This window comes from Cervus canadensis, chromosome 10, assembly GCF_019320065.1.
Source record: "Cervus canadensis isolate Bull #8, Minnesota chromosome 10, ASM1932006v1, whole genome shotgun sequence".
Taxonomy (NCBI): Eukaryota; Metazoa; Chordata; class Mammalia; order Artiodactyla; family Cervidae; genus Cervus; species Cervus canadensis.
This window is the reverse complement of record NC_057395.1, coordinates 4,192,918-4,212,616: the sequence shown is the minus strand read 5'-3', so window position 1 is coordinate 4,212,616 and position 19,699 is coordinate 4,192,918. Positions and strand designations below refer to the sequence as shown.

General features: G+C 45.8%; 1 protein-coding gene across 15 annotated transcripts in view; it reads left to right on the top strand.

Annotated features, from left to right (window-relative positions):
* The window catches only part of CELF2 (CUGBP Elav-like family member 2), a 547,972-nt gene that overhangs the window by 482,567 nt on the left and 45,706 nt on the right, over positions 1–19,699 (top strand). For all 15 annotated transcript variants that reach the window (XM_043479735.1, XM_043479741.1, XM_043479734.1 and 12 more), the window contains 3 exons: positions 3,430–3,564; positions 12,110–12,189; positions 16,304–16,462. In XM_043479735.1, the coding sequence (XP_043335670.1) occupies positions 3,430–3,564; positions 12,110–12,189; positions 16,304–16,462 (374 nt within the window). The remainder of the gene's footprint in view (positions 1–3,429; positions 3,565–12,109; positions 12,190–16,303; positions 16,463–19,699) is intronic.

The window sequence follows — 19,699 nt, the reverse complement described above, 5'->3', positions numbered from 1 at the left end:
TTAAGCTAATACTTATTACTGAAAAAAGTGACAGTTATGTTTCCTCCCTCTGCTTGTCAGAGTTTACCCTTCCATTGAGCCTAGGAAGTCAGGATTTCTTAAGTGGTTTTCTTTTTTTTTTTTTTAATATTTTTATAGAAAGAAATCATTTTTGAACTTCCTCAGGAGCTGCACGTTTAGGTGACTCTAGCATTCTCCCACCCCAACAGAACTCAAACCCTGAAAAGTAGTTTGGTTAAATACCATAATTATAGGTCTACCAGGGAAACCAAGGACCAACTGGGACTTATCCTTTGCTTTTGTTTGAAAGAACCAAAACTGGATTCTTCTGGATAAGAAGAAATAAAAGAGAAATTAGTTTTTTACTCATCGAGATGTCAGCCACAGCTTCCTGAGGGTGGGAGTCCCAGAGGTGAGGGTGGGAAGGGGTCGGGACGGTTTCCCTCCTTCCCTAAGTGTCCCTCCCTCCTTGGTCCCATTTCCGTCAGTCCCGTCTGTTCCCCTTCCAGTTCAGGGGAATGCCTCATGCTGACGGGGCCCTGGGGTCCTCACACTGGAGCTCAGAGGCTCCCATTGGCAAGACACCATCTCCTCTCTGATGCTTCTAGAAATGCTTGGATCCTTGGGCCAACCCAGCCCTTGACTTACTGTGCTTCACCAGCTCCTACTAGATGACTGGGGGTCCACTTACTCTGACAGGAGAAAAAAGGATTTCTTAAATGAAAAAATCTTCATCTGCACAAAGCAACTGGGGTTCTCCATGACCTCAGCCCGAGAATCAGAGCCCGTGATGCCCATTGCTTCCTCGACAAGGCTCAACAGGGTCAGGGGCCCTGGACCACTGATGACCTTCCTTCCGCACTGAGCCCCTTCTCTGCTGGCGAAGCAGAAAATCATACATACAGTGCTCCAGGAAGGCTGCCTGCCTCTGGGTACCCCAAGGGCCACCCTTATTCTTCCCTGACTCTGCGCCTTGTCCAGTTAATATGTGATGTCCCCAGCCTACTACCAGTCCATCCAGACCCTGCCGGTGCTTCTTAAAGTCCAACTTCAATTCCACATCTAATATCAAGCTTTTCTCAAACCCTGGAGCACATTTCATAATTCACAGGGATTATGGACTTGTGGTTTTTTCAGCCTGAATTCCTTGGAACCCTCTTTTCTCTGCATTGTCTTGGGAGCTGCACCCAGTGTGGAGAGGGGCTGGCAGAAGGGGATTCTGAAGTTTATGAGCCTCCAAACCCAAGTGCTTCAGTCAGTGAACCATATAACTGGGCTACCTTCTCTCCATCACTTGAGAGAGAGAGAAAGGAAAGAAAAAAAGAGAAAGAATCAAGTTGAAACCTTCATTCTGTGGACTATAAGACTAAGTTCCAGAGAGGTCTGCTTAGCCCCCAAGGTCACCCATCGCCTTCCTGGCAGTGCTGGAGTGAGGACCAGGGTCCCCAAGTCTGGCCTCCTCTCCTGGCCTTGTCTGACTCCTCCAGACTCGCCAGAAACACGGTGGAGAGAGCAGAACCCTGGGCTAGGGAGGGTACCAGATCCTGGTCCAGGTCAGGCTGCCTCCTTGTGGAAGGACCCCTGGCCAGACCCTTCCCCCTGCTGGGCCTCGCGCATCTCTTTAGAGTCACCCAACATGGTCTTTCAAGGCTGTTACTTCCAGCCTGGGATTCTAGGACTGTGAGCTCCTAGCCCCTCAGCGCCACCCTGTCCAATGTAGCAGTCACATGGGGCTTTTAAGTTAGTGAAAATCATGTCACAGGAAGAATTCACCTTCTCGCACATACTGGCCAGCTTTCAGAGTGCTCAGTGGCCACAGGCGGCCTTAGCTACTGGGGTGGACGTCACAGACCAGACTTCCCCCTTCCTGCCACGCTCTCCAGGGTGGCGTAGCTTCAGAGGAAACCAGTCTCTCTCCATTACATCAACAGATCGTCCGTTCCAGCTCCCGGAAGACACAGACCACGGAGTCTGACTTCGGTACCTGAAGCAATTGGCCCTGGCAAGTCTCAAATACACTCTTGCCAGTTAGAGGATAATGAGATACTTACTGTCCAGGGAAAGAGTAAGAGAAACAGGAATGAAAGCCAATTAAATAGCAATGACGAGATTATAATACAGATATAAAAGGATCCCTTAAGCTAGGACTTTCTGAAGTGCTGCTGTAGCTGGCTATCTTTTATTATTATTTTTATTATTATTATTCTAAGAAATGAAGTGAAACACGGGAAATAAGCAAGCCTTCTCCCTGAGGGCTTCTAGGACTATCTTTTGCGCTCTCCTGCAGCAGGCTGTGTTGAAGTCCATGATAGTCCTGCCTTTGAGACTGAGCATACGCTGTTATCCTGAGCTCAAGCACATTGGTTTAGGCGGAAAATTTCCCAGGTCATCAGGAATAAACCTTCCCTAATCTCTACCCACTGTCAGCTTCCAAGGTTAGAATTTGCGCGTTGTTGCCCTGACACCCAAATGCATTTCCGTTCATCGTGAATCCTACCTCCTGGTCTTCCCTGGTTAAGTTAGTGGTAATTCTGCACTTCCACTTCAAGGGGCACGGGTTCAATCCCTGGCTGGGGAACTAAGGTCTCCTGTAAGATCCCACATGCTGTGTGCAGCAACCCCCCCCCAAAAAAATTGTATCTCCAAATGGACAGAATAGTATTGTTCCTTCCTTGTACTTCTTTTGCTGTTGATGGATTTCACTCTGAGATGGACCGCCCCACAGACACACGAGATTCTTAAATAACTGCAGCCACATTCTCCTGGCTGCAGCTGCCTTCATCTTTAATCATAGGGTGCAGACCACGTGTGCTGCCCTGGCTGGGGCTGGGTAGCCAGTGCTACCAACAGAAGCCAGCTCCCTGGAGAAATTCTCATCGCTTCTCTCCCGTTCTCGTCTGGACCCCTGAGGACGAAGCTGCTTGAAATCAGGGAAGGAGAATGTTTTCTTCTGTCAGCGCTTTGTTAAAAGCTTTGTTGCCTACTTTTTCACTCGGTTTCTGTTGTTTTTCCTCTGCTGACCATTCTCTTTCCCTGTCACTCAAGTTAAGAGAATATCTATCCCCCACCACCCCCAACCACAAAACAACATTTGTATCCCTAAATACCTCTATGTAAGGGTATCACTTAGCAGTTACCCAGAACTTTACCGTTTTAGTGAACATACTACTGTTTGCTTAAAAATGGAGGGAAAGGACTTAAAAACAGTGTTCCATGTCCCTTGGAGATGTTTTGTTAGTGTACAAACTCCTGGCATCGGAATAGGAACTGAGACGCTGAGGAAGGGCCGGGTGGGAGGACAGAGGTGGCCTAGGCGTGGCCTGGGCGTCTGAAGAGTTAGCCTTGGGGCAGTCGGAGGTGGTGATGAAGCGTTGCCTGCAAGGGGTAAGATGAAATGGCCTCAGCTCATTCATTATTTCTATCTCCTAGCCGTGGAAGACAGAAAATTGTTCATAGGAATGGTTTCGAAGAAATGTAACGAGAATGATATCCGGGTGATGTTTTCTCCGTTTGGCCAGATAGAAGAATGCCGGATCCTCCGGGGGCCCGACGGGCTGAGCCGAGGTGAGCGTGCTGTCTGCAGCGTCTCTGCCCTTCCGCGCTAATTGGAGCCCCGCGTCCCAGCCAAGGTAGACGCAGCCCCGCGCATGGCTGGAGGTCGCCCCCAGACACGCCCCACGGGATGAACTTAGCCAGCCCGAACTTTTCACCGTGGCGGGAATGATCACCTCTTATTTCTCGAGTTGAGAAGGTCCTGGTGCCAGCATATTAGCTCAGGTTATCACTGTCAGACAGGAGGCCTACAGGCTGCCCTGGCATTACACATCGCTTTTCAGTCTCAGATTAGAGGAGATTGGGAACGGGTGGGGGAGACACTTGGCGGGCAAGAGAGAATGTGTGCCACTTGCATCTTAGTTTTCTGACTTTCTGCCTGTTCCTGGAAGAGGTGTTGAGGGTTTGGGCCTCTTCACAGAGAAATAAACCAAGAAGAAAAAAAAAAATATCCTGCATAGCATAGAGCAGATACAGACTCAGAGTAACCCAGCCTGTGTTAGGGTTTTAGAGCAAAGAGCAAACCTCCTGGAGTCTTAAACATAGGGAGTCCATTAAATGACAGAGAAATGACTTCATCCAGCAGATTGCAGGTTCTTCTTTGTCACCAGGATAGAGGCAAAGACTGGGCTTTCCAGCACTGATGAAAACCAGCATTTTCACCAACAGCGATGCAAGGTGGTTGGAGATGACTGTTCTGTTTCCACACTTACCTCCCCCTTTGACAAGGCCATACACTTCCTTCCTTAAACCACTCATAAGGCTTGTCACCGGGTCCCTGGTCCTCTGACTAAGTTCCCTAAGTCGGCTCAGCGAGGCCCAGAGGAAGCCATACGTGTAAAACACATTTGTCCATTCTCATAAGAAAGCTGTTTTGGCAACACAGAGAGGATTTCATTCAATTAATGAAGTTTCCAAGGCAAGTTCCACAGGAATAATTAGAAATGTCTCTCGGCCCCCCACCTCTGGTTCTAGGACTACACTGCCTGCCCCTGTCCTGAGCCCCATGTTGAAAGAAGAGTTTGGGCCTTGAGCATCAAGGCACTAGTGTTCACTCATCTCCCTAGTCTTCCCTAAACTCTGCACCCTGGGAGGAAGAACATGTGTTCCTTTGACTTTTAGACATAAAACTTCCCGATGTCAGCTGCTGAATGGCACAGGGAACAAAAGCTTTCCACCTGCCTCCACCCCCAGAGCCCCAAAACAAAGAGAGTGTCGAGGAAAACTAGGAGAGGAGGAGGAATAACTCCGAGCTTGTGATCCCTACATTTCCTTCTGAAAGTGGCTTTAAAAGAGAGAGAGAGAGAGAGGAGGCGGCGGCCTGGAAACGATGCTTAACACTCCCTGAAAAGATGGGCGTGTAAAAGCTGAGCAAGACATCATGTCAAGTGGGTCCCTGTGTAGCAGACCCAATGCCTTGAGCTAATCCGGCACTTAGCACATGTGCCTCCACCAGCATCACCCCAGCTGGCTCCTTGTGCTGGGGACCCGGACAGCCTCGCAAGCAGAAGGCTGCCAGGGTTTGCGTCCGGATCCCTCTGCAGCACCCCAGCAGCCCCACGCCAGGAGAGCTGGCCATCACATCGGATCATCCAGTCCTGCTGCAGCCGGGAGAGGCAGATAGGCACACAGTCCAGGAGAGCGAACGCCTGGGGGAAATACGGCATGGCTGAATTAAATAGGCAAGAAAGACGAGAGTATTTTCGTGAACCCTTTTCTGCTGCCAGTTTAGTCTTAAGAACCACCATTCTCCCCCATTACAACTCTCACTCACGTTTCCGTGTTACCTTTGCATTTTTCATTTGCTCAGGCGTACAGCATGGGCAAGGAACAGACAGTCACAGTGAACTGTATAGTGCCTTGGAGGCCGATGACCCTGGGGCCCAGACCTAGAACTTCTCCAGAGTAACTCATGGGGTGCTGTCCACTCCTTTTCCTATCTTTGTCCTCAGTTTCCCCCATGAAGATGGCAGCAGTCAAAATATGTGCCCTTCTCCTCTAATAGGGCATAGTTAGCTTCTGCGTTTTTATTATCTTCTTCTTCTTTTTTTTTTGGCTGCACTGCAGCGTGCAGGATCTTAGTTCCCCGATCAGGAATCAAACCCGGTCCCTTGGCAGTGAAAGCACAGGGCCCTAACTACTGGATGACCAGGGAATGCTTCTACATTTTTGAGGAAGCAGACCATTCATAGGGTGTGATGGAGGCCTTGACTATGAAGTAGGCATGCTGGACTTCTGTTCTCCCTCTACTGATTTACAAACTTGAGTCTCTGACTCAGTTTCTCCACCTCTCCAGTGGGGGCAGTGATGCGAACAGCACTGGTGTCTAGAGATCCTCAAGCATATATTAGATACTTCTGCAGTTGAGATTTTAAAGCAGCCAAAACTTTCACAGAAAAGAGCATCAGGACACCGTACTTGATGAGAAAAATTGGCCAGTTCAGCCTGCCATTCGGTTGATGAACCAGCACTTGACACCGGAAGCAGCCTATTTCTGAAACAAGTTACACTTTCTTCAGTTCTTCAGTATTTTATGCAAACGCTGGTTTAATGTAAAGAGTAGAATCCTCTTCCTTGCCCCCTTTTTTTCCAACAGAAAAGTAATTTCTGAATTTCTAGCAAACTGATGAGAATCCCCTATGGCAAAAAGAAAATACTCATTTATAGTCATTTGTTCTGAAATATAAAGACAGACCGTGGTGCATTTTTCAATTAGCAGTATCCAGGGACTCCTGGGTACTGGGGACTGCTCCTGAATCAGTGTATTTGTTGAAAGAACAATTCTCTTTCATGCTACTATTTTGCTTTCATTAAAGAATTGCAGTTTTCAATCAAATATTAATAAGTATCTCCCATCAGTGGCACTCCCAAGCAGGAACACTCAGCATTTCTGGTCTCCATGCCTGTTGCTGGCTCAGCTGTTTACAGAATAAATAAAAATGAAGTGAAATGAGAGATTGGCTGCTCTGAAAAGCACCTTTTAATACTAGACCAGGGTATAAACTAGTCAGTAGGAAAGGATTTAAATCGAACCACATGATTATGATGGGGGAGAGATGCCCTTGAGTTGTGCACACTTCCAGTTAGCAGCCCTGGGTCTCTAACAGGCATCTGATGTCTTTCCTTCTCTGCCATGTCAGTAGTTGACATTCCTACCTGGCAGGTGTTACGCTGCGGTTCCTCCAGGCTTGTTGATTCAGTAACCCTGCCCCAAATGAGAGTAGCTGCCAGAACTCACACTTATCAGGTCCTACTATACTTTCAGTTAGAATCACTGTTTTAAAAAAAAAAAAACATGATCTCCATATAGGCAAGAAAGACTGTTTTAAAAGCCCCGTAGTTATTCACCAGCACCCAGATTTGTGCCGTGTTTTAAGACAGGACCGCCCATCCTGCCCTCACCCCCAGGGAAACTGTCATGTCTATACATGGACAGCACCTGCTAGGCCTGTTGAAATGACTCAACAGACATCAAGACTTTGCCCACTTTACTCCATTTGCCCACACCTAAACATGCATCTTCTCCTTTGGGGGCAGTAACCCATTCTGCCATTTTGGAAAGCCTGGTTTGAAATGCTTTTCAGCCCTTCGTGAGATTCAGATCTTTCTGCAATGGCAGATCTGCCTCTCAGGCCCCCCACGTGAGCCTTCCCTGAGAAGCAGGCCGGATTCCACGAGCCCACCCGTGGCAGGTAAAACAAGACGTCTGCTCTCAGAAGCAAAGCCTCAGACTCCTACACCAACACATCTACTGGACAGTGAGACCTGAGCATGTCCGTTTCCTAAAATACACACGTTCTCACCCGCAATCCCACGGTCAGATTGAATGACTTGGGTATGGTCTGCCAGGTTTGCTACACGGTGGCAACACGATATCTGTAACTCAGAGACAATGAAGGGGTTGATTTCATTCTTCTTTCCCATGAACTGCAGTCAGATCTTCACTGCCATTTAAGGTAACTTTCTGCTTGTTTAAGAATATTCCAGCTGTGTTTATGATGTTCCAACATGCTCCTGCCAAAACCCTTGACAAAGGAATTGGCCATATTTTCAGGGATGTTGGTGAGCACAGTCTGGATGTAGCCATTATATCCTCATTTGTTTTCATTGTATCTGATCTGAAATATGGGGGTGGGCTCTTGACTTTTAAAACATGTGCAGGGAGAGGACTGAGTTTTGATTGTGATATTTTAGTCATGTCCACGTGATGCCCAAACGCTCAGATATGTGGGAACCTGTGCCAGAGGCCTCCTGGGTTATTAGCTGCATCTTATCATCCTCCCCAGGTGGCTCAGTGGTAAAGAATCCACCTGCCAGTGCAGAAGACACAAGAGATGCAGGTTCGATCCCTGGGTCAGGAAGATCTGCTGGAGTAGGAAATGGCAACCCACTCCAGTGTTCTTGCCTGGAGAATCCCATGGACAGAGGAGCCTGGCAGGTCCAGTCCACAGGGTCGCAGAGTCAGACGTGACTGAGTGACATCCTGCTCTGGGTACTCTTCCGGTCTCATCTCAGGAGTGAGATTTTGCCAACTCTGAAGTCCTAGCCTTCCCTCAACCTCGGGAGCCTTGAATGAACGATCTCTCCATGCCAGTTTTAAATAAATGAACCCGACCTTGGGGGTTGTGCATCATCGTATTAATTCTGATGCTCCAGAGTTTTACTCATGGAGTAGTTTAAATCCTGCTTATAAGATACAGAGAAGAAAACTGGCTGCACTAAGATCTTCCTACAGCTGAAGAGGAATTTATAAACAGGTTTTCCATAAGCTGACATCTTCTCGTGCCACACAAGTTATCTTAAATTATGCTTCCTTCAGTTGAAATAAAGTGGCCGTTGCTGCTCTTTCAAAGAAGCAGCAGAAAACAAGAGGCCTTGGCATCATTGCATGTGCTTTTAAAAGTGCTAGTGCCTCTGCTTTTTCCCTTCCTTTCTTCTCTCTCGCTGTCTTTTTGGTGCACAGCAAGAATTCGTCTAGTTCTCTCAAAATTCCCTTGCACCCTAGAGAAAAGGTAGAACACCTGAGTTAAGATATCCTTTCAATCGAAATGACAAGTGTAATAAATGGGTACCAAAATCTGCTCGGTGACAGGGCTCTGTGCTTTCCTTAGATCCTGTCTGTAGGAGGAAATTACTTTGAGAAACCTTTCCCCAGTCAATCATTTATCTATTCCAATGGCAGGAAGACAGCCTCACCGTAATAAGAGAAATTCAACTCCTTTCATTTCTATTAGCAATCTCTGACACTCTGAAAGTGGAGACAATAAATAGTGGCAAGCTAAATTACAGGTTGGATACATTTACAGATGGAATTTTTGCCTTTTTTTTTTTTTTTTTTTTTTTTGCTATTATGTATTTGGAATCTTTAAGATATATAGGCTGTCTTACCCGCCCTACCACTACCACCGAAAGTAGCCTCATTATCTTGGTACCTGTATTTTTTTCCCCCAAATCTAAGTTCTCCTGCATTTTGCCAGCATGTATGACAGCCTAGAACAGTTGAGGGCTGACCCTATAAAATCAGAGCACTTGTCCTGCTGAGACCCAGTGGACTGCACTGTACCCAGAAGCTCACTTGTAGAAAGCGAAGGGGGACAGTGGACCTAAGACATTTCTGTCCAGTGGAAAGTCATCTGATTGGCTTGTGGAAGAAGGCACCAGCCCATTTTGACCATAGGCACTCAAGTGACCCTATGTTAGTGAAAAGCCACAGATTTGAGGGCTCACTCCAAAGCCAGTGTTTTCAGTGGTGCTGAAAACAACATGAACCTAGTCGTAGGACTCCCCACGCCCTCCTGTTTTAGAGACGTCGCAAAGGTTAGCAAGCTACCAGCCCATGGAACATCTGGTTCTGAAGTTGCTTGACTTTATCGAGAGTGGCAGACAGACACGTGCTCCCCCTTTCTAAATGACACAGTCGTTTTTCTCCCTTAAGTAACTGAACACAGCACAGAGCGTGGAACTTGACAGAGCCCCTAGGAGACAGGTTTTCTCTCACTGCACTGCTGCCGACAGAATTAAAAGGTTAAAGAAGTCATCAGATTTGTCAGATCATTTTTTGGGAGGGGATGAGGACTGTATAATTAGAAGCATCAGTCAAGCTTTTAATTGCAGGTTTCATAGAGCAAAGGGCAATGAGTGCTTTGAGTTTAAAGAGAGATCACTTCATTGTTCTCTTGCTAGACTTTTCTTTTGAGACCTGTTAATTGCTAGATCTTTCTCCTGAAGTTAACAAAAGTTCTGCTTGCTCTGAAATTGTAGTAAATGCATATACTGTGCCTTATTGATTTTTGTTGACATTTTACATGTTTTTTTATGCATCCTGAATCTCCTCTTGGACACTCAGTTTGGCACATGCCCCCAAATAACAAGAGCAAAGTGAATGAAACAGAGTTAGCCCATGGTTTCAGATCTGCCTCCATTAGATGATCTCCTCTGCCTCTCCTGCAATCTCCAGATAAGAAATAAGAAAGAAAAATCTCCCGGTCTTATTTCCCCTGTTAATAGTGTCAGTGATAATCACAGTCTTCAAGAGATATTACTTTGAAACGGATGGTAAATTTGGGACTCTCTCATCTTGGAGCTGAGTACATTTCCGTATGGAGCCAGCAGAGGTCCTGTTGTAGGTCTCTCACAGCATTACACACATCATCTCATCTCGATGCCTTAGAGGAGGCCGCCCAGCTGCTTCTGTTGATGACAGAAACCACAGCCAGTATAGATATAGGCACCATGCTCAAACAGCTTCATCAGCTGCTGTGACGTCGGAAAAACTAAGAAATGGCTTGGCATTCTTAGTGAGCTAGACTGCAGGCTTCATTAGGACAGCTTAACATAGAGGTGAATGAGATGAACCTCCCATGTACTGAGAGTTTTTGTGTATTAAAACTTACAGCATGATGCAAAAAGAAAAAATGCATTGACTTTTTTTCATGACTGGATGTTGTTGTGCTTTGGGGGTGTGGGCAGGCATTGCTTTCTCTTATTGCTGTGTGATGAAAAAGTGCTAATACAGTATTGACTTGATAATCTCCCCAGGTACACATGCAGAGCAAACAGAGAAAATGTACTCCATGTTCCCCACAGTGACTCCCACGCAGCGAGCCAGGCGCTGGTTGTTTAGATGTGGAGTTTTTCTGCTTGGCTTCCTGGCCGTAGAGGCACCCGTCTCACGTGATGGGTGCCAGAATTCCACTTCTGTGCACTCACTCTGAGATGACAAGCTTTGGCCCCTCAGTGTTTAGATCTGCTTCATTTGGAAATCTTTTTAAGTAGCAATAATAATAATGTTTTGAGGCAATTGAGTGGAACACTAAATTATTCTCTGATACCTAAGTTCAAACTGTGCAAGGCTAAAGAAGCTGAAAATCAATGCACTTTTAAAGTCATTAGAGATCATAAGTGAAATAGTCTGCATTGCTTTAGCTAAGCTTTTAGTGTGCCGTGGTATTATTATAAAATCAGCCTGAATCTGCATTAATTTCACAGTCGTCTTCTCTGAGAAGCCCAAGGGTGCATGATAAATAAAATGTAAATTTTGGAAGGCAGTGTTTTTATTAGTGGAAAGGGCAGTGAGCCATGTAGTTGGAGCGGTGACCTGCATGGTAGCTGACACTGCTACAAGGAGTCCTATGGATGCTAGTTATTTTACAGCCGGGGAAAAAAAGTAGCCGTGGAGGGTTCAATGGGCCTCAGGGGAGACATTCAGAGAAATGTGCATTGTCTTGTGTATGTTCCACTTGAGGTCCAGTCTCTGATAGAAACCACAAGTTGCAACTTTCAGAAGTCATGGAGATTTGCTGCAAATAACAAATCCAATGCAACTGTTTACATTTTACTTTATATGCACTGTTGAATATTCCCAGAGTAATGGCGCATTTGTTAATAAGGGGTTTGGTTTTGTTCATCATTAACAGTTACTAAGTAGTTTGTACAGGATTTGAGTATATTTATTTGCATTTACGTAACATGAATGTGTATTTATACATATATCTAATTTTTAAACCCCCCAGAAAAGATGAGGTATATTTATTTGCTGACATTTCAAGCTATTGGAATCTCTTTGCTAATTTGCCCTGGGTGTGAGGATTTTGTTATTGGCTGCTTAAAAAGCAAGGCTCCCATTTGAAATATAGAACCAGAATGGGTGGATGCCCTCAGTCATGATAGTCAGCCAAGGAGAAAATGTAAAATTGCAACTCTTTATTTTAGAAAATGCAAACTAGGTCTTGCGCATTTCAAACCTGTGGCTAAAAAAAACTTTAAAATTAAAAAAAAAAAAGAGTACCCAGCCTCCTTTCCCTGGACTCCATTCTAAAAATAAATAAACGAATCCATCAGTGACTCTCTCTGCTTTGGTCAGATTAGCAAGTCAGCACTGTAAGTAGAAAAGCAACATGAGACTGAAACCAGAGAGAGAAGGTGTTGGTTTCATGTACTACAGAGAACAGTGGCGTCCTGTGGCAGTTCTCGTAGACTGTGTTGGTTTAACAAGCGTCCAAACCTTTTGTCTTGTTGTTTTTGTCTTTCCTGCTCCCTGTCCCCTTGTTTCCCACAGGCTGTGCGTTTGTCACGTTTTCTACAAGGGCAATGGCACAGAATGCAATCAAAGCCATGCATCAGTCTCAGACCATGGAGGTACTGTATCATCTGCCCTTTCTTTGTTCCTTCGTGCAAGTGGTGGGGAATGGAAAGCGACTCTCTCCTGTGTGGATTGTTCACATGGCAATCACAGATGTAAACCTTCACCATCCTTCTCTCCATCCATCCATACTCCTCCTCCCTTAACCTCTCTCCCCCCGCCCCACTTTCTTCTCCCTCCCGCGCTCTCTCCTCTCTGAGTTTTTCCCCTAATGACTGGAAACGCACCTAGTAAAACCTTCCACTCGCTCTGCATTCTTTTCTGAGCCTTTTGTTGCAGTGGCCCAGGTCCTGCCGTGTAAAGTTCACGATGCCATTTAACCCGGGCATCTTTGTGCCCCGCTCAAGGACCAAGTACATGCCCCAGCCCCCGGGGTGGGATGGGTTGAACGGCTAACAGCCCCCATTCCGAATTGCAGTGGGCCCCGTGCTCAGTCACAGGGCTCTTTCATTTCTTTTTTGTCTTCTTTTTCAATGTGAGGTCAAGTGACCTTTAATCAAGACAAACAGAATTGTTTTTGCATCAGCAGTGTCGGAGAAAGTTAAGACTTCTCCTACAAGATGGAACCAGCACAAATGTTCATGTATGAGAGCTTCCCCCCTGCCGAAAATTAGATTTGCCTCCTTACTAAAAAAAAAAAAAAAAAAAACCCACAATAACCAAGAAACTTGAAGGCTCCAATGTGGTCTCCTAACGAGAGACACAGTGGCTTTGGGGAAAGAGAAATACGCTGGCATGGGCCCAGAAATGTAGACGACGGCTCTGTCCTCTGAGTCTGTGATTTGGGTCATGGCCTTTCAGGGTTTTGCACAAAAGCATTCCAAGAGTGATCTGCAGTTCCTTACTCTGTATTGTCTGATCGAATCCTTTGGGAGTGCATGTTCTGCTGTATCATGTAAACTGTATCTTTGTGTACGGGTGATCTTTTCTGGAGGTGGCTTTGTACTATTACCTCAAGTTATGTTTTTCATCTTTTGAAAGAAAAAAAGATTTTTTTTTTTCAGTTTTATTTAATGTGCCAAAAGTTCTCTATTGTTTGAGCTGCTTTTTTGCCTCCACTTTTGCGGGGGGTTTTAATTTTTTTGTTGTTCGGTTTTTCTGTTTGGTTTTTTTTTTTTTTTTGGCCATGCTGCATCTCCCGAAGCATGCCGGGAGCTCAGTGATCTTTCTGGGTCTTGCTCTGCGGGCAGACTTTCTAGGGAGCAGCAGGGTGGGTGGACATGTGGGGACGAGAGTGTGCATGGCCTTGTCAGTCAATGTTTACTGTACTTTTCTGAGTTTTGACAGCATTGCAAAGCCTGTTGTCTTTTTCAGACTTCCTTTTGACCTCAGTATTCCTAACATACCTTATATAATCACTGTGTTTTCCTTTCAGTGCAATGCATTTTTAAGGCACTCACACCCCCCACTACGTGAAGGCAAGCTCAGGTGAAAGTCGGCCACAATAAGAGAGAATTAGCGGGATTTGAAATACCTTAGGAATCCAGTCTCGAACAACATGCAGTTACACATGTGATCATGTGTGTGTTCCCCGCCCTTTCTCTTAACCTTGGACGGCTCCACTGTGGTGGATCGACCTGGTTTCCAGCTGCAGATCAGCCTGGAAATGAAAGTGAAAGGACTATTAAGAAAAAGAAAGTCTTGATATACGTGTGTGTTTCACTCTTAAATATTTTTATTTCCTGTGATGGAGTGATCTGCACCTGATTGGTCTCACCTTAGATTATTTTTTTCACCCCAGCTATTTCAGCCCTGTTGGAAACATTGCCACCCCAGTGCCCTCACCCAGGGCCCCCCACCCGAATGGGAGGATTGTGTTCTCTACATCCCTACAGACAGAGAACACGAGAAAATACAGCAGAACTGGGTATGAGGCCAAACCAAGAAAATAACAGGCTCTCTGAAGGAAAAGAATTTGCTATAGAGAATGGGGCGTATTCCTTCTTCAGAAGTCATTTATCCTTTGTTAATATCGCTCTTATCAGAAATCAGATCTGATGCACTTGTTTTTAAATATGGACATCCATGCTTATTCAGAGGGGCCCTTAGACACTTAAATTTCTTGTTTAATTCAAAAATATTGACATTTAAATGGAAGATTATTATGCAGTCTCATTAGAGTTGTATAACTGAAGTTTGTTTTCTTTTCTTTTTTAATTAATCACATTATTTTTAGGACTCTGGCTTACATCTTCAACCAAGATGTATGATCTAAGAGATACGAATTCAAAATGATGTGACTGTTAAAGTTTAAATGAACACATTCTTTAAAGAAGTCATTAATTTTATATGGTACCTTGATTTTTCCCACCTTCCTCCAATCTCTGCCTACCCTGTTTTTTCCCTTTCATAGTTTATACAAGTCATTTTTTGAGCTATAATCATGGGCCTGATTTTCTGCCTTTGTATCATTTTCTGGTATTTAAGGAAGGAAAAAAAGTCAACCATAAGTGAACTGTTAGGAGGAGATGCTATAATTTGTTCCAGAATGAATTTGATAGAATAACAATCCTTACCATGCAAAACCCTTGCTGTCTGTAATTTCCATCTTCAGAGTGGTTTTGCTCTCTTTAAAATGATGAAGCACTAAAATACAGAGCAGACAAAGAAAAATGAAGTATAGATTTTTTTTTTTTAATGGTGGAAATGTTACTTTTATGCAGTTTATTGACTCTTAACATCCTGGGTTGTGACTGTGACCCCCAGAGCTGAAGATCAATCCACTGGAGGTCCATCAGCCAGTCACCCCACTTTTCCCACATTTTGGGGGTTAACAACAGGCATGATTGCCTCATCTGTGCATAGCACCATCCCCAGGAACTACCCAAGGTGACAAGAAAAAAAAAATGCAACTTTGTTCTCTAACAGAAAGAAAAATGAACCCAAAGGGAAGGGGAAAGCTCAGTTAAATAGAAATATTAAATTTCTGACAGAAGAGAGAGGTCTGTTATCATGCTGAGTTTCAATAAAAGTGTGTTTTTTTTTTTAATCACTTGGGTAGAATTAACTTCTTTTTTCTCAGCAAAATTTCACAGCTTTAATTGTGATGGAATGTGTAGTAAGCTGTTTGAAGAGGGAAACCAATTGGTTTCCACTGAGTGTTTACCAAGTGGCGAATGTTGAAAAGTGCTTTTAAAAGGAAGTCCTCCTGCCTGGGGTGTTAGGCCCTCACTTTCCCTAAGGACCGTCTCCATCTCAAAGATGCTGGTCCTGTTACATAACCTATGGCCATTTCTCACTCACTACCCCCGATCCTGCCTTTTAAAGGAAGTGGACATGGAAAGAAGCTCCTAGAACAGCAAGATTGATTAGGAAAAGAAGCCAAGTAGAAATCTCCACCTCCCGTTTGACATATATCTCCCTGGACTAGAACACGGTCCTGATATTTCATTTTTGATTTGCAGTAGCCTGGGATTAGTGATAGCTTAGATGTGACGGAGAAGGAGGAGATTTTCTAAAAACATGGCGACAGTGACATGGGTTCATGCCTGCGTTCCCTGGATATCTCCTTCCTTCATCCAAGTTCCTAAAAACGAAACCCACGTCTCCCAATTATATTACCGGGTCGATGTAATTCCCACCATTCTGAAGTTAAAAAATGCTTAACTGAGCACTGGAAAGAGTTAAAAAAAAAGACGTGAATGAGAGGCACTCTCACTCCCACCACTCTGTCTCCCCCCCTCTGTGCCCTGGTCACACACAGCGACAGACAGAGACTCCGCGACGAGTCCATCTTTCAGACAAACGAACCGTGAAGCTTGATTAAGGGCCAGTGATCAGGTCTCTTGTCCTTGAGGAGGTCCTGGGATGGTGGAAGGAAGACCCCTGAAGAGAGAAGGCGAGGCACTGTCATAAGCAGATCACAAGAGCAAAATGGCTTCTTCAAGCACCAGAGCCCCGCAGACCCCAGTGACAGACCCTGGAATGTTCTGTTGATGGTGCTATTCAGAGAAGACGAAGGACCATCACTCCACTTAAAAACCCACCCAGCCCGTCCCCTCTGCTGCACAGTCGCTCAGAAAGCTAGGCCCCACGCTGACTGAGTGTCCCGAGCCCAGTGGACCAGGCTGTAACCCCCTCCTCTTCACTTTCCGCTGTGTCTGACCACAGGGCTGCTCTTCACCGATCGTGGTGAAGTTCGCGGATACCCAGAAGGACAAGGAGCAAAGGCGCCTCCAGCAGCAACTGGCGCAGCAGATGCAGCAGCTCAACACTGCCACCTGGGGGAACCTGACGGGTCTGGGCGGCCTCACCCCGCAGTACCTGGCGGTAAGTTCCTGCGGATGGGGGTGGGGGGACGTGGGGTCCCCAGGGGGAGAGAGAGCCCTGCCCCTGGAGCTCTTCCAGACTCCTTGTTCCCTCAGTACACCAAAAGCTCAGCCTCGGGACGCTGTGAGTGCCAGGAAATTCTTGGCATTGGTGCAGAGTTTTTCCAGGTGAAATTGATGAGCACAAGAATGGACTGTTCTGTCTATTTCGATGGAGGCTGAGCTGAGCTCCACAAGGCTGGGTGTTAACCAGTGTTCCAGCATCAGCTCCTGCATCAGGAGGGATGCGGCACGCTTCCCACACCGTGATTTAAGGTTCCCAAGCAGCCGTGGCCAGCCCACTCTCTATGCCCAGGGCAGGGCGTTCCTCAGCAGGACCTAGGAGGGAGGCCTCGTGGAACCGTCCTTCACTGGGTCTTCCCAGAGGAGGGATATTGATTCAGTTCAAATGTTTCTTTATCTGTTGGAAACCCGAAACTCAGATCCTGTTTCAGGACAAATAGACCCTGTTCTTTTCAACCATCCCTTACAGTTCATTGTTCCTAAACTTTCACCTCCTTTTTTTTTCTCCCCTTTTCCGTTTTTTTTTCCCTCATTTCACTTTGCCGCTGTCTTTATTAAAATGCCAGAGTCAAAATGTAACACCATTCCCCTGGTAAGATCTAAACAGCATGAGGAGCAAGCCCTAGTGTGAACTTCAAAGCATCTTCATGTAGCTTGAGAGTGGTGGAAGGCAGCTCATACTCCTCTAAGGTTTTGCTTATTTTCACTTGAGCTAGTGCCGAACCATGCTTGTCTACCCCACTTTTCTGCCGGACTACACATTAATTAATTTTATATTGTGCATTTGGGCCTTTAATTCTAGCCTCTGTCTGGATATGTGTGTCCTAATTCTGTTCTGACCTTTGAACTGTTGCCCTCAGGATAGTATGACCCATGAGCTGTACTTTGCAGCAGAACCAGCACTGTTCTGCAAAACAGCCCTCCCTGTAACCTTGAAAGGTGATCCCCCTGCTCCTGCAGGTGAGGGAAGGGAGCGGCTTGAAGAGGTTTTGTTACTTCACCCAAGGTCGTGGCGCTGGTGGTCAGGCAGGATTTCCACCCTCCATGTGCCCTCTCCATCCAGCCTGGCTGCTTCTCCAAGGAGACGTGACTCACGTTCCCCTTTTATGTTAACATTTACTTGTTTGGCCGCGTCGGGTCTCAGTCGAGGTTTGTGGGGTCTTCACTGTCATCACGCAGTACTTTTCGTCGCAGTGCACAGGCTTCCCAATTGCGATGCACAGGCTTAGTTGCCCCATGCAGGTGGGATCGTAGTTTCCAGATCAGGGATCACACCCACATCTCCTGCATTGCAAGGCGGACTCTCAACCACTGGACCACCAGGGAAGTCCCTGGTAGTCCTCCTTTATCCACCCTCACGCCTGTCGGGGTCTGACGAGCCGTAGCTACTCGTGACACGTCTGCATGTCTTTTGGGAGATGCATGCCTCTCCTGCCTTCCCCTGAGTCATTGATAGAAGCAGGTAACCAAGTTTGCTGTCACCTTCTAGCCATTTTTCCATCTTATCCACAAGGACCTGGTGTGAAATTTCCTCATGTCTTGCTGAAATAAAATATAAAATAAATTATATATAATTTATATAGTTATATATCAATTATAAATTTATATATTTTATATATTAAATATGAAATAAAATATAAAAGATTTTTATTGCTGAAATAAAAATAAAAACTAGGATTTCTATCATAGATTGGTGGCAAGCCCACCTTTTCAGAGTTTCTAAGGATCCAGCTTCGTGTTCCACTGTTCCCAGCCAGGACCCCCGTGCCTGTCCCAGTCTTCTGGCCCCACCCCCAGCACCTGTTTCTTTGTGTTGAGGGTAGATTCTGACTCTGGCTCACCAGTGTGGTTGTCAGTGGAAAGAATCCTCAGGTTAATGACCCTCCAGGTATTGCAGCTTCCTCCAGTAGAAATTATTAATCCCTCAAAGTGTCTTCAAAGCGAATTTAATTTGACTAAGCTTCAATTTTTAAAAAATTGTGCAGAAAAAAAAAAAAAAATTGTGCAGAGCTCCATTCTGTCACAACCACAAGAGAATGGGAAACCTGAGAAATCAAACCAAGAGAAGGGATTTCTCTCGGTCAAAACGGATCATCCCTGGCTTCCTCCACTTCCTCACTCTGCATGTGAGAGTCTGTATGTCTGGGTATAATACCTAGTAGTCTATTACACCGAATCCAGAAGGATGAGTGAAAGGTGTAGACCTCTTTCTGATAACTGTTCACATTAATCCCCATAGTATCGTTGCAACTAGGACTTGGGTAGAATCAAGTCAGCTGCTGGGTGCGGGTCTGTGAGTCCCACACCGTTGTGGAGTCTCCTCCTAGAGCTGAGGAGACCGACGCTTACCCGCAGGAGTGGCAGCACGTCCGTTAGTGTCTGCAGAGCTCCAGCTGAACGATGAGAGCCCATTTTGTGAATAGTGAATTCTTCTGGTTCCTCCTCAGCTCACAGAACCGTGGCAGTTTTTTAATAATAGATGTGGTGAATCTATGCTCTTGACATCCGTGGACTTCTGAGTATAGGAGGCAGCTCCACACTCGCTCCAGGGTACAGACTGTGGCTGTACTGATCCACCAGAAGGAGGCCATCAGTAAGTCTAGTCACACACTTAGGACAGCACCTAAGTGAAAGTCGCTCAGCCGTGTCTGACTCTTTGCGACCCCATGGACTGTAGCCCACCAGGCTCCTCTGTTCATGGCATTCTCCAGGCAAGAATACTGGAGTGGATTGATATTTCCTTCTCCGGGGGATCTTCCCGACCCAGGGATTGAACCCGGTTTCCCCGCCCTGCAGTCAGGTCTTTGACCCTCCGAGCCACCAGGGGAACCCTAAGTTAGCCTGTTATTCAGCTTATTTGAACAAATGAAGGAGTGCTGCCCAATGGTAATCACATGCCTTACCTTGTGCTGCCCACTGCTTCTCCGTGCGGGATAAACCTACTTCTGGAAGCTCCAGAGACAAAATGCACAGACCTTTTCACAGCTGTCTTCATTTCTCTTTAGAAGACGCTGATACATTTATAATAATAGCATCAATGTATATAGCACCAGATAGTTCTAAGTTTTGACAAATAGTGTGTTCCTCTGTGCCCACAAAGACAACCTTGAAATGGCTGACCATTGTCTTTATCCTATAGTTATGACTGCAGCTGTGGAGCTGGGAATAGACACAT